Source organism: Cyrtonyx montezumae, unplaced genomic scaffold (assembly GCF_038088225.1).
Source record: "Cyrtonyx montezumae isolate F1298 unplaced genomic scaffold, pur_monq_1.0 scaffold_4, whole genome shotgun sequence".
Lineage (NCBI taxonomy): Eukaryota > Metazoa > Chordata > Aves > Galliformes > Odontophoridae > Cyrtonyx > Cyrtonyx montezumae.
Window position 1 is genome coordinate 535,672 of NW_027072045.1, and position 11,573 is coordinate 547,244.

At 53.7% G+C, this 11,573-nt stretch overlaps 1 protein-coding gene across 1 annotated transcript in view; it reads left to right on the forward strand.

Moving 5' to 3' along the window:
• Positions 1–9,880, forward strand: part of BNIP3 (BCL2 interacting protein 3) — a 139,391-nt gene extending 129,511 nt beyond the window's left edge. Inside the window, exons 2-7 of the mRNA XM_065746431.1 lie at positions 4,599–4,657; positions 5,825–6,002; positions 6,589–6,673; positions 7,740–7,846; positions 7,951–8,100; positions 9,532–9,880. Of these exons, the coding sequence (XP_065602503.1) occupies positions 4,621–4,657; positions 5,825–6,002; positions 6,589–6,673; positions 7,740–7,846; positions 7,951–8,100; positions 9,532–9,583 (609 nt within the window). The 5' untranslated portion in view covers positions 4,599–4,620 and the 3' untranslated portion in view covers positions 9,584–9,880. The remainder of the gene's footprint in view (positions 1–4,598; positions 4,658–5,824; positions 6,003–6,588; positions 6,674–7,739; positions 7,847–7,950; positions 8,101–9,531) is intronic.
• The last annotated feature ends 1,693 nt before the right edge of the window (positions 9,881–11,573 follow it).

Here is an 11,573-nt window from a genome sequence, read left to right on the forward strand (position 1 = left end):
GAAAAGGGAGCAGTGCTGGCCACGTAAAGGCCTCGTCAGCACTCCTTTCCTGACACCGCTCCGAGCTGGAGCCACCCCCCAATAAAAAATAATATTTCAGAGGCACAGTTGGAAAAGCAGCGAAGCAAAGTCGTATGCTTTGCATAAATGGACTGCGGTTGGAAACGCTGTGAAGGTTTGCAAAGTAGGAGGTGTCAGCAGCCACACGAAAGGGAAAAAGAGGAAAAGCCCCACAGGCACACGGGGCCCTGACGCATCCCGGCTGCCCCCCCAGACCTGCCTGCCAGCTTCTCCATCAGCCCCACGGCGGCTGCAGCCTCCCCGGGTCCCGGCGCGCCCGCACCCCATCCCCATTTCATTTGCGTTAACCACAGCGAGCAGAAACCGCCGGGTGGTGGTGGCGGTGGGGGGAGGGGGAGAGGGGGGGGTACAGACAGCATCGAGTGGAAAATAGGGCATTTGAAAACGGATTACACAAGGCCCATAGGTAGCACACAGCGCGCATCCATCACGCACACCAGGCACGCACGGCCGCGTTCCGGACTGACCTTGCAGGCACGCTCCATCACGGTGCACGCTGCCCGTCCGCCCTACCTGAGGACACTGCCATTCCTCAGAGCTGCGGGCTGCTCCTAGCAGGCAGGTTTAAAAGGATTTTTTTACCGTCAAAACTGCGGAAGGCGAAACCCGATAATCCATCCCCGCTGCCGCGTGAGATCACATCCCCCATCTGCGTCCCCTCGAACCGCGGGCTCAGAGGAGGAACGGTTCATCGGTGCGTCCGGGGCAGCATTTAGAGGGCAGGGAAGGGAAAAAAAAGCAGAAAGCGGCGGCGTGAGCCACGCGTGAGCCCCGCGCAGCGGAGCGGAGGCGGCTGCGGGCGGTGCGGGGCGGGGACGGGCGGTGCGGGGCGGGGGGGGGGGATCGCAGCGCGGCACCGCCCGCAGCCATTGCGGTACCGCTGCGCATCGCGGCTCACGGCCCAGGGAACGGCGGCCGCGGCTGAATCGCGGAGCCCGTGCTTTCTCTCCCGGGCGGAGAAGAGCCGGGGGGTGCGTGGGTCGGGGGGGGGGGGTCTGCGGGAAACCGTCGCGGTGCTCCGGAGCGAAGTGGGTATCGCAGGATCGTAGAATAAGTGTCGTTTGAGACGGAAGGGACCTCTAACGGCCACCTGGTGCCACCAGGTTGAGCAGGGTCACCCACAGCTCCATCAGTGCTCAGAGCCCATCCCTGCCCTGGGCTGTCTGCAGGGACCACCCCCACCTCTGTGTGCAGCCGGAGCCGTGCCTCGCTGCCCCAGTGTAACACACACCTCCTTTATAACCAGTCCAAACCTCCTCTCTTTAAGTTTGGGACCAATTCCCCTGCCCAACAGTCAGTCCCCTCTTTCCTTCAGATCCCCCTCAGGTACTGACAGCTCTCAGCTCTCCCTGGAGCTTTCCCTTCCCCAGCTGCACAGCCCCAAATCTCAGCCTGTCCCCGTATGGGGGTGTTTCACTGCTGCCATCATTTGGGCAGATCCCTTCCCTCTCCCTGCTGGCTGTGCTGCTTGCGATGCAGCCCGGGATGCAGTTGTCTTTAGGGCTGTGCTGGCACAGTGCTGGCTCATGTGCAGGTGCCACCCACCAGCACCCCCAGGTCCTTTTCAGCAGGGCTGTGTTCTATCCTTAGATCTCCCCATTGGTAGTGGGGTTTGCCATGACCCACGTGCAGATCTTGCACTTGAGCTTGCTGAACTTCATGAGCTTCACCCACTGCTTGAGCCCTCCTAGGTGTCCCTGTCAAATCTGTATCTTTCCAATCTGGAGGGAAGGATGCTGTGGGGTACTGTGCCATCGGTGGCTCTTTCCCTGTCCGTTGCTGCAGTGATGTGATCACAGAAGGCCATGGGTTGGTCAGGCAGGATCTGCCCTCTCCCATACCACCTTCCTGTGCCCTCCTGTGCAAAGGCACTTTGAGGAACCCATTGGAATGAGACTTCTGCTTGCTTCATAGAAACACCTGGAAAGACAAACACAGGACTGAATTTCTAGAGATAGGAAGCTGCAAGAACACAATCTGCTCGCTTTTTGCTGCTGAGGCCTTTAGTCTCAAAGCTGTCCCTTCTATCCACGTGCCCTTTGCTGGCAGCATCCCGCTGCAGACAGCCATGGACACAGCACACAGAGGGGGCGAGATGGGGACAGGCACCGGGGCTGAGGGCAACAGAAAACCATCCCTACTTCTCATGCAACAGTTTGTGGGGGTTTGTGAGTGAAACAAGTACCACTGGAAGCAGTGTTGTGTTAAGTGCTGGGAAGCGAGAGGCCATCGCTGGCTGACGTCACCCAGCAGTCAGGATTGGTTCCTCAGCTGGCAGGCGCAGGGGAAAAGCGTTCTTGGGGCAGTTTGCACTCAGCCAGCTGTATCCAGGACAGCTTGCTCAGAGCAGCCTGCACTCTGCTTTATCCAGAGGAACAGGAGTGTTAATGACCTAAAAGACCCAGTGCTGGCAAACAGAGGTGGAGCGAAGGAATCGTTGCACTCCACTTGGACCCTCTCTGGAAGCAGTGAGGACTTCCCACAGTTCAGAGGCTGAAAAGCAAACCAGCAGAAGTCTCATTCTTGGTTGTAATCCCAACAATCTGATCCGAAGCCACTTGAGAGTGTCCATACAAGGCTCTTCCACTGAAACCACTTCAGAAATACCTTTGGTTAAATTGATGTGGTTACCACGTGCAGACCTAGACCATAATTCCTTTCCTTCAGGCGCATATAAAATTAGATCATTAATTTGCCCTATCACCACCATCCTTTCTTTCACTTTTCAGATCTGAGGAAGTCACACCGCATGCTGATCAGACCCCGTGTCAGCAGCCTGGAAAAGCACGGATGGATCAGAAACGACTGCAAACCGTTTGCAGTCTGGGAATTGCTAAGCCACGGCCGGAGCAGGGATGCAGCACCTGGAGAAGGACAGGGCCCGGCAGCACAGCTGGAAGCAGGAAGGGGCAGAGCCTGGCTCCATCCCTCCCTGAGCTCATTTAAGGGCTGGCAGCCACAAGGGAAGGGTCTCTGCCTGCAGATCCTCCTTCAGAGCGGTGGGTGATCCTGGTCCCTGGGATGGGTAAGCAGATCTCTTTAGCCGGGTTGTGGCCACCGCTCTTTATTGGGTGATTAATTTAGCACTGGCTCTGTTATCTCCTTTCCCTACAGTAGCTAATGATGAACACTGCTCCAAACACAGATGTCTGTGTATGGATTCATACCCAGAGGCAGCCAAGGAGGTTAATGAACAGAAAGCAGAGAGTGCAGCCCTCGGGGTGCAGAGGCTTTGGGAGCAGTGCTGGCGCAGGTGGGCTGTGACCCCTGCAGTCACTGCCCCATCCCTGCACTGTGTCACACCACAGCCACCAGAAGCGTGCTCAGGCTTCCCCTGACTCACAGCAACAAGGAACTGGGATCGTCAGGATGATCCAAGTTGGAACTACTTTAAGGTAGTGATCACCTTGGGATTACAAACACTTGTATGGCACCCAAAGCAATAAAACCAGAGATGTGGGCGTGGTGGGGCTGGGCTGGGCTCGGGCTGTGGGATCTTGGAGGTCTTTTTAGATGGTTCTGTACTGTTGTAATTGAGTTTTGTTTTTAATCGCAGCGCTGCTGTGCCCTGCTCGGGGTGCTGGCGTAGCACAGCGATCCGGGAAGATGCAGAGCTGGGATGCGGCGGCCGCTCGTTGGGGAGCGGCTTTGCGACGTTTTAACCGCGCTCGTTTTGTTTCTAATGAGCTAAATGAAGTTCCTCGCTTCCCCACCAGGCGGAGAGAGCGCTCAGCGGCGGAGGAGGGAGATCCCAACTCAGAGCCCGGCGGAGCCGAGGGTTTAAGGAGCCGAGCTCAGCGGGAGGAGGGATGCTCTCAGCTGTCCCTGCGGAGTCCCGCCGGAGCCCTTAACCATGTGTCTGCGCGCAGGTGGCAGCGGGAGGGGCACCGCTGTGCCGCCTCGCCCTTCTGGGGAGCGCAGCCCAGATGAGGAAGCTGGCGGCTCGTGGGCAAACCCAACCCGCCGGGTGCAGCCCCACGCGGACAACGCGTGGACCGTGGCTGCGCGGTGATGGAGCGCGGCTCACTGCGGGGGGGAGCGGCGGGGTCCTGCGGGGCTCTGCGGAGCCTGGAGGTGCAGCTCAGCGCGGGGCTGCTTCCACCGGGAGATGTTCACAGAGGGCACTCACAGCCGTGGGGAGAGCTGCGGGGTTACTGCCGGCTCCAGAGCAGAGCGAAGTGCCGCAGAGGACACCCGGCTGGGAACCCCCATCCTGCGGACTTCTCGCTGCCGCACCACGCAGCGGCCTCGTCCGCAGCTGCTGCGCTCGGGGCTGCCCGTGTTCCTCCTCCCGGGGAGGAGCGGAGCATCTCTCGCGTGCAGCCGCCGCGTAACCCTGAGCCACGCAAACCTCACCGAGCCGCTCCTGCCGCGATTCAGCGATTCAAACTCTCCTTTTGCTCCGCTAAGGACAAACCTGTCCCCTCCCCCCCACGGCCACGCACCGAGGGAGGGTGCGCGAAGGCGCCCAATGGGAGCGGAGCGGCCGTGACGGCAGCGCCGGACCGGGAGCGGAGCAGTGCGCGTCGCAGCTCCGCCATGTCGGGGCTCAGCCCGCAGGAGGACAACCTGCAGGGTAAGGGCCGCGGCCGCCCCCTCCCCTCACCCCCCAGCCCACGTCGGGGCCGCGCGCGGGGCTCCGATGGAGCGCGTTCTCGTGCGGCCGTTCCGTGGCTGCCGCCGTCGTTGCCGCTCCCCGCACGCAGCTCGGGCCGCTCCGGCTGCGGGGAAAACGCGCGTGGGTGCGGGCGGGGCGGACGGAACGGGGCTGCGCGGCGCGGCGCTCAGCCGGGGCTGGGAGCGGGCGGTGCCGAGGGACCCCCGGCCCAAACCGCGCGGCGGTTCCGTCGCTGCGTTGGCTGAGAGCTCGGCACTGCAGGAGCTCAGTGCTCCTTGGGTTTTTCGGGACAGATCAGTGCTGTTAGCAGGCTGGGCGGCCGGGTTTCTCTTTCCCCGTTTACTGCTTGCTTTTCACTCCATCGCTGCCTTCCCTTCTCCCCTTTCTGCGCGTCTTTGCTACTGCTGCTGTGCTCCTTAACCCCCCGGCTCTGTCTCCGTCTCAGCACCCTGCTTTTCCTGCTTGGTGCCTTCCTGCTGTGCTCACCGAAACTCGGCACGTTTTGCCAGATGTGTTTTTCCTCGTTTACATATCCCGAAACTGTGCTGGGATGGGCACAGACTGCGTATGCTGTTGTTTACATGCATGAACGTGTGGTGTTGGCCAAATTCCCCGACACGTGTGTAACTCAGACGTCACCCGCCCCGTGAGCTGAGCTGTGCCACGAGGCCTGGGTCCTTCTGTGCAGTGCTCACCGTTAGCAGAGGGCTGTGACTCCGAGCACTGCAAAAACAACGGAGCCGCGCGTGACGGCCGCGTTAAAGGTACCCACGCGTGATGGGGCACTGCCGCGTACCCTCCGTTGCTCAACGCCTGCAGGCACGCACTGAAACCAGGCTGCAGAGCACAGCCCCGGGAGGCTGTGGCCTGAAATACTTCCAGTAATTGCTGAACTAACTGGCACGCGGCGTCGCAGAGGTGGTGGCAGTGCTGGTTGTTGTCTGGACGTCGCTGATGTTGAGCAATGCAAAGGACGTGTGTCTCAGAGCTGAAATAAAAGCTCTTCCGTTGCAGAAGGAGACACAGTGTACTGCCCAGCCTCCCCCCGGGGCTGTCAGCTCACACAGACCCCCCCGTGTTTCGGCACTGTGGCTGCTGGGCTTATTCTGGTTGTGTTCCCCACAGGTTCCTGGGTAGAGCTCCACTTCAGCAGCAATGGCAGTGGAAACGGCGCTGCAGCGACGAGCCAAGAGCAAGTACCAGCCTCCATTTCCATCCACAACGGTGACATGGAGAAAATCCTCCTTGATGCTCAGCACGAGTCTGGAAGGAGCAGCTCCAGGGAAAGCTCGCACTGTGACAGGTGAACTGAAAGCTTTGCTGTAAGGACAGCAGAGCTCGCAGTTACAGGGATCCGCCGTGCCTGTGCACGCACAGTGCTCTCCTTCTGCTGAGGAATGCTCCACAGAGCAGCGTGTGGCTGTCAGTCTGGGGCAGAAATGTCAGAGGAGGGTGGTAACAAGCAGTGTGTGTGATGGGCCGCATCAGTTGGGAGCGCTCAGGCAGCTGTAAAATGAGTTGTTACAGATCTAGGTTACAAAGCATACAGACTTCTGGGTATATAGTAATAAAACAGGAAAATGCATCTGAGATGCATGGTCAGTTTTACCAATTCATGCACAGAACTGTAGGGGTTGGAAGGGACCTCCAGGGATCAACGAGTCCAGCCCCACTGCTGGAGCAGCTCCCAGCCCAGGCTGCACTTGGTTTCATTTGGATGGACTGCAGTGTCTGCAGCCTGAAGTTCATTTAGCAGCAGGATGCAGAACCTCTGTCTCACCTGGCTCATCTGGATGCGAGCACAATCTGCGCTCATTTGCCTTTTAGTCATCCCATGTCATAGAACAATTTACTGAGCTCTTTCTCACTTGTTCTTCTCTTTGTCCAAGCCCCCCTCGTTCCCAGACACCTCTGGACAGTCACAGAGCTCTGGAAATAGAGAGCCATAGCAGCGGGGAGAAGAACAGCTTTCAGGTAAACATCTCATTTGGCTTTGGAGTGGTGACTGTCGCTGTCTGACACCAGTGCTGGGAAAGCAGCAGCTTCACCTTTGGCCTGGGCACCTCAGCAAATGACTCCTGGGATAATCACAGCAGAATCACATTCCTGGTGCTTTTTGTGCAGCTCCCTCTGCTCCCCACCTCCTCACATCCAGAACTGACAACCCAAGCTTTACCAACGTAGTTGTCATCACTTCTCAGGACTGTATAACTCGTGCTGGGCCCCGCAGCACTGCCCCTTATCCCAAACTCTTCTTGCTGTCTCTACAACTCCTCCAGGAATCTGTCTGAAAATTACACCTTAGGTTAATTAAACACATCATTGTGAACTGATACTTCTTCCGTTACACTTCCAGAAAACCTTCTGTACTTTTCAAGATGGTTATTTAGACTTTGAGATCAGATCATCTCAAGTTAGAAAAACGATCACAAACTGTGGCCTGGACGATCTTATGTTCGTTGTGGAGTGTGTGTGTGCAGCTGTTTAACTTCTATAATCAGGGACTATTTTTACTGCATGACCTCGGCTTCGTTCGCTGTGTACGTAAGCAGCAGGAAGCTGCATTCCTGCCTGGCAAAGCCACTGTTCTGTTTGTTGTTTTCTGCTGCACGGGTGTGTGCAGGCAGCCCTGGGATTGCCTCTGCTGTTCCCAGTGCTGTCCCAGAAGTCAGGTAGCTTTTCTAAACTGCATTAGTTTCACTTGACTTGCAGTAGCTCGTGAAGGTGCTGCAGGTGGATGGAGCAGCCATCCAGATCTGAGCACAGCAGCATTTCATTTCCAGGGATGTCTCTCCTTATGCCAGTAAGAAATATGAATGTGGGATACGAGCGTTCCTCATTCCCATCCCCTCTCTGCCTATGTTTATCTAGGATCCCAATGCTGGAGTGAGGTGTAAGGTGTGCAGGAGGGAGATGGGAGAAGTGAGCTGCAGCTGCAGCCTCGTGTACGGTCCTGGATGCAGAACACATCTGTTTTAGAGGACTGAGTTCCTACCTCTCCCAGCCACGAGTTCATTCTGATAATGGTTCTCTGTTTCAGTCTGAAGAGGACTTCCTTGAAAGGAGGAAAGAGGTAGAGAGGCTCCTGAAGAAAAATGCAGATTGGATCTGGGATTGGTCCAGCAGGCCGGAGAACATCCCCCCCAAGTGAGTGCTCTCAGGGTTTCCAGAAGCACTTGGATACAGCTTTAATTCCACAAGTATAGAGGTGTACGTTCATGTTGTGACTGCCTTGTCTTCCTCCAAACCAGGGAATTCCTTTTCAAGCACCCCAGGCGCACAGCTACGCTCAGTATGAGGAACACCAGCGTCATGAAGAAGGGGGGCATCTTTTCAGCAGAGTTTTTGAAGGTTTTCCTTCCTTCTCTGCTTCTTTCTCATTTGCTTGCCATTGGACTAGGGTAAGTTTGGGTTTTATAACCTGTTTTCTTGGGTCTGATTCTGACTCCCAGCTCCTCCGTTGTCAGATGAGCAGCACCATGTAAGGACAATAGCTGTTTTGCTCAGGGTTTCCTCTTCGTGTGCTGGTGCTGCTGCTGAATGCATCCAGTTACCTTGTTCTGCTTTTCTTACTAGCAGAGAATTTTTAAGAAGTGAGGAGTGAAGTATGAGCTGTAATGAAGCATACATACTCCTCCATTCCATAGCAGGTATGAGCTTTAACCTCAAAGTGAATTGTTCAGGAAAAAAATGATAATTGAATACATAGACACAAGCAAAGCAGGGGTGGTGTGGGGGATTTCTCAGATGATGAAGAGATTAGATGATACTTCTTTAAAAATAGCAACAGCATGGAGATGGGAGAGCCCGAGTGCCTTTCCATCAGGAACAGAGGCACGTTGGATTCCCCCATGTCAGCAGTGAACAGTGGGAATCCAGGCACACCCCTCTGAGTACACTGTACCACACTTGGGATCTTAGGGGAGAAGCCCAACAAGTTCTGAAGTGGCAGCTGTGCTTCGAGAGCCACTGTCAGCTCTGGTCCTGCTCTCAGTACTTGGCATCAATTCTGAACCCCTCACTGGGGCTGGAAGAGGAGCACAGCAGCAGCTGCAGTGTCTGGAAAGAGGGACAGCCCCAACCTGTGGCCCCTGCACTGTGCATCATTTGGGATGGATAAAGGCACAGGTCTTCCTGCATAAAACTAAAATTTCAGCCACACACTACTGTAAAAATAAGATGAAACCAGTAAGTGAATTCAGCTCCTTTCAGACTTAAAAGGGCACAAGATGGGGAAAAAAGCAGACTGGAACTGTGCTTTCCAAAGCAGCACAAGTTCTGCAGTGTAAATTCTTCCATCATCTTTGGTTATTTCCACGACTGCTGCAAATTTACAACTATGTCACATCTCCATAAAGTACTTCATGTAATGTTACATCTGTCACTGAGGTGATTCGTGGCACTGCTCATTTCTTCCAACTGCAAAAAGGAACAGATGACAAAATGTAGGGCAGCTGTAAAAGGGTAGCAAGGTGGGAAAGGAAGGGAAACACCAAGTCCATGAAGATGACAGCAAAATGAATGGTTTACAAACAGCAGAAAGAAAATGTTCAGTCAAAGTGTTTGGCTTGAGGGAGGTCCTGAAGGGCTGCACTGCTGCTGAGCCCGTGCTTATCTGTGGCATTCCTGCAGCCACACAGCTTACAGAATCACTCAGTTTATGCACAAATTTCATAGCAACCAAAGGCTGAGTAGTGCAGTGGGCACTCAGTCACAGCTGGTGCTGCTGCCCTGGCTGGACCTTATGTAACTTGTAATCTGATAATGAAAACCAGTTTCTTGCACCCTGAGCTGAAACCGAACGCTCACTGCCCCGTGTTCTTGGTCCTCAGGGTTTACATTGGAAGGCGCCTCACAACCACAGCTTCAAGCAGCTCCTTCTGAAGGCACCTGACGTGGTTTGAAAGCAAAGATGACGTTCATCTGGGAATAGAGGTGAACTGCAGGATGTCTGTGCCAGCAACAGCTGCACAAACAGTGTGTACTTATTCTGAGAATGCTGTATTCCTGGTTTAGTGAGAATGGGAAAAGACACTAAAGCTCATGTATCATCTTCTGGAGCAACACATAATGCATCTGAATCATGCTCTAGCATCCGCTGCAGTGCTTTGTAGTGAAGTACCTTTGAAAGCTCAAATAAATTGGTGTTTAAAGACAAAAGCTTTAGCTGAGTGTCTGGCTGAGTCAGCTGCACTGAATTGCTGTTTCTTTATACTCCATAGCTGTGTTTGAGTGTCACTGCCACTGCAATGATGACAGTAAGGGATTAGCCCAAACCAGCGTGTGGCCTTACGTATCACAGCCAGGAGCACCAAGGAAGCTTCCACCTCCCCTGAAGCTGTTCCTTCTTTGCTCAGATTTTGCTTAGCTGTCTCTCAGTTCATGGAGATGTGGGGCAGTCACCTGGAAGAAACTGCTCTATTGCTGAAACTTCCATGAACTTTTACTGCATCAGTGTGTGACACACAACAGCCTGCAGTTGAATTTGGACCTCAGTGCCTCCTTAAGCAGCCTCCTCTGCAAAGCCATTACTTTAACTCCCCAGCTAATGGGAGCTCCCGCTGTATCATGCACACTGTTGCTTCTCAGCCTTTTTATCTGTAAAATAAATGCATCTTCTATTTGCCCCACCTGTGTATGAACTTACAAGAAGGTCTGCTTGCTTTGTTTGTACTAATGGAATGCCTTTTCATTCACTAATTTTATCTTATTTAATGAGAAAAAAAAGAATGTTTGCCAAATTATCATGTTTTGTATATTTCAATAAAACAGTTCCTCATAGATGTGGTCTCCTTGTTCCTTTTTCTCAATTGTTCTGAGTGGCTGACAGAGCTTTGCCTCAAGGCCGTTTCATACTTAAATTGCTTAATTGACAAATCAACAAGAAGTTTATACAGAAAATAACCTCCTTGTTGAATCCTGAATCCAAACAGGGGCAAGCTGTCTTCAGAAGTCACTCAAGGAACAGAAACTCACAGAGCTTGCAGAGATGGAACACATTTTCTGTTTTCTGCTATCATCATCATTTAGAAATAAATTAGCTTTCTACTGTGTCCTTATTTAGCAGTACTGATTTCTTCTGTGCTTGGAGTGGTGTGAGCCCCTCGTAGGGCTGGAGCAGCACTGTCCCAGCACCCCGTGGTGTGGCTGCAGGATCAGATCACAGCTAAGCAGGCAAGGCCGCATCCTGTGGGCCCCAATCCAAGCAAGGCACAATTCATTTTCCATGGGCAGATCCTGCTGAGGCTGCTGGAAATGCCCACCTGCAGGGGTTTCATCAGGTACGTGCTGCTGGAGAAGCAGGCTGTGCCTGCTGATTTTTTCTAAGTGTATGTCTATCTGCAATGAAAAAGATAGGACATTACCAGTTTCTGAACAGCAGTTCTCATTGCTTCTGAACAGCAATTCTCATGAAGTTGAGCTTTTTGAGAAATCTGACTATAAATCTGAGCTGAACCTCAGAGTTCCTCCACAACAGTATGGAGAGCAATGACAGTACAACCATCATCAGAACAACTGCTTCCTCCTCCACTGAAAAGAGATCTTTTTTAACAGCAATGTATCTTGTTTTCTTACAAATACTGAAAAACAAAACAAAAACCAACAAAGCCTAAAAACTGCATCCAACCATTCCTTATGTCCATAAAGATCTTCATTAAATGACAGCAGTGGCGTGGGGCGTTCTGCAGCCCCAGTACATGGCATGCATTCATGCCTTATTCCACCAGGGCTCCTAAAACTTATCTGTAGCAGACGAGCAGACCTTCACCAGAAGAGAAGATGCACTGCACTGGAATATTCTTGTGTTCCTGTTGTAACTACTGGTATTTTAGAGGATTCCTGGAAGCTGCCAACAACACCTCAGCACTCCAGC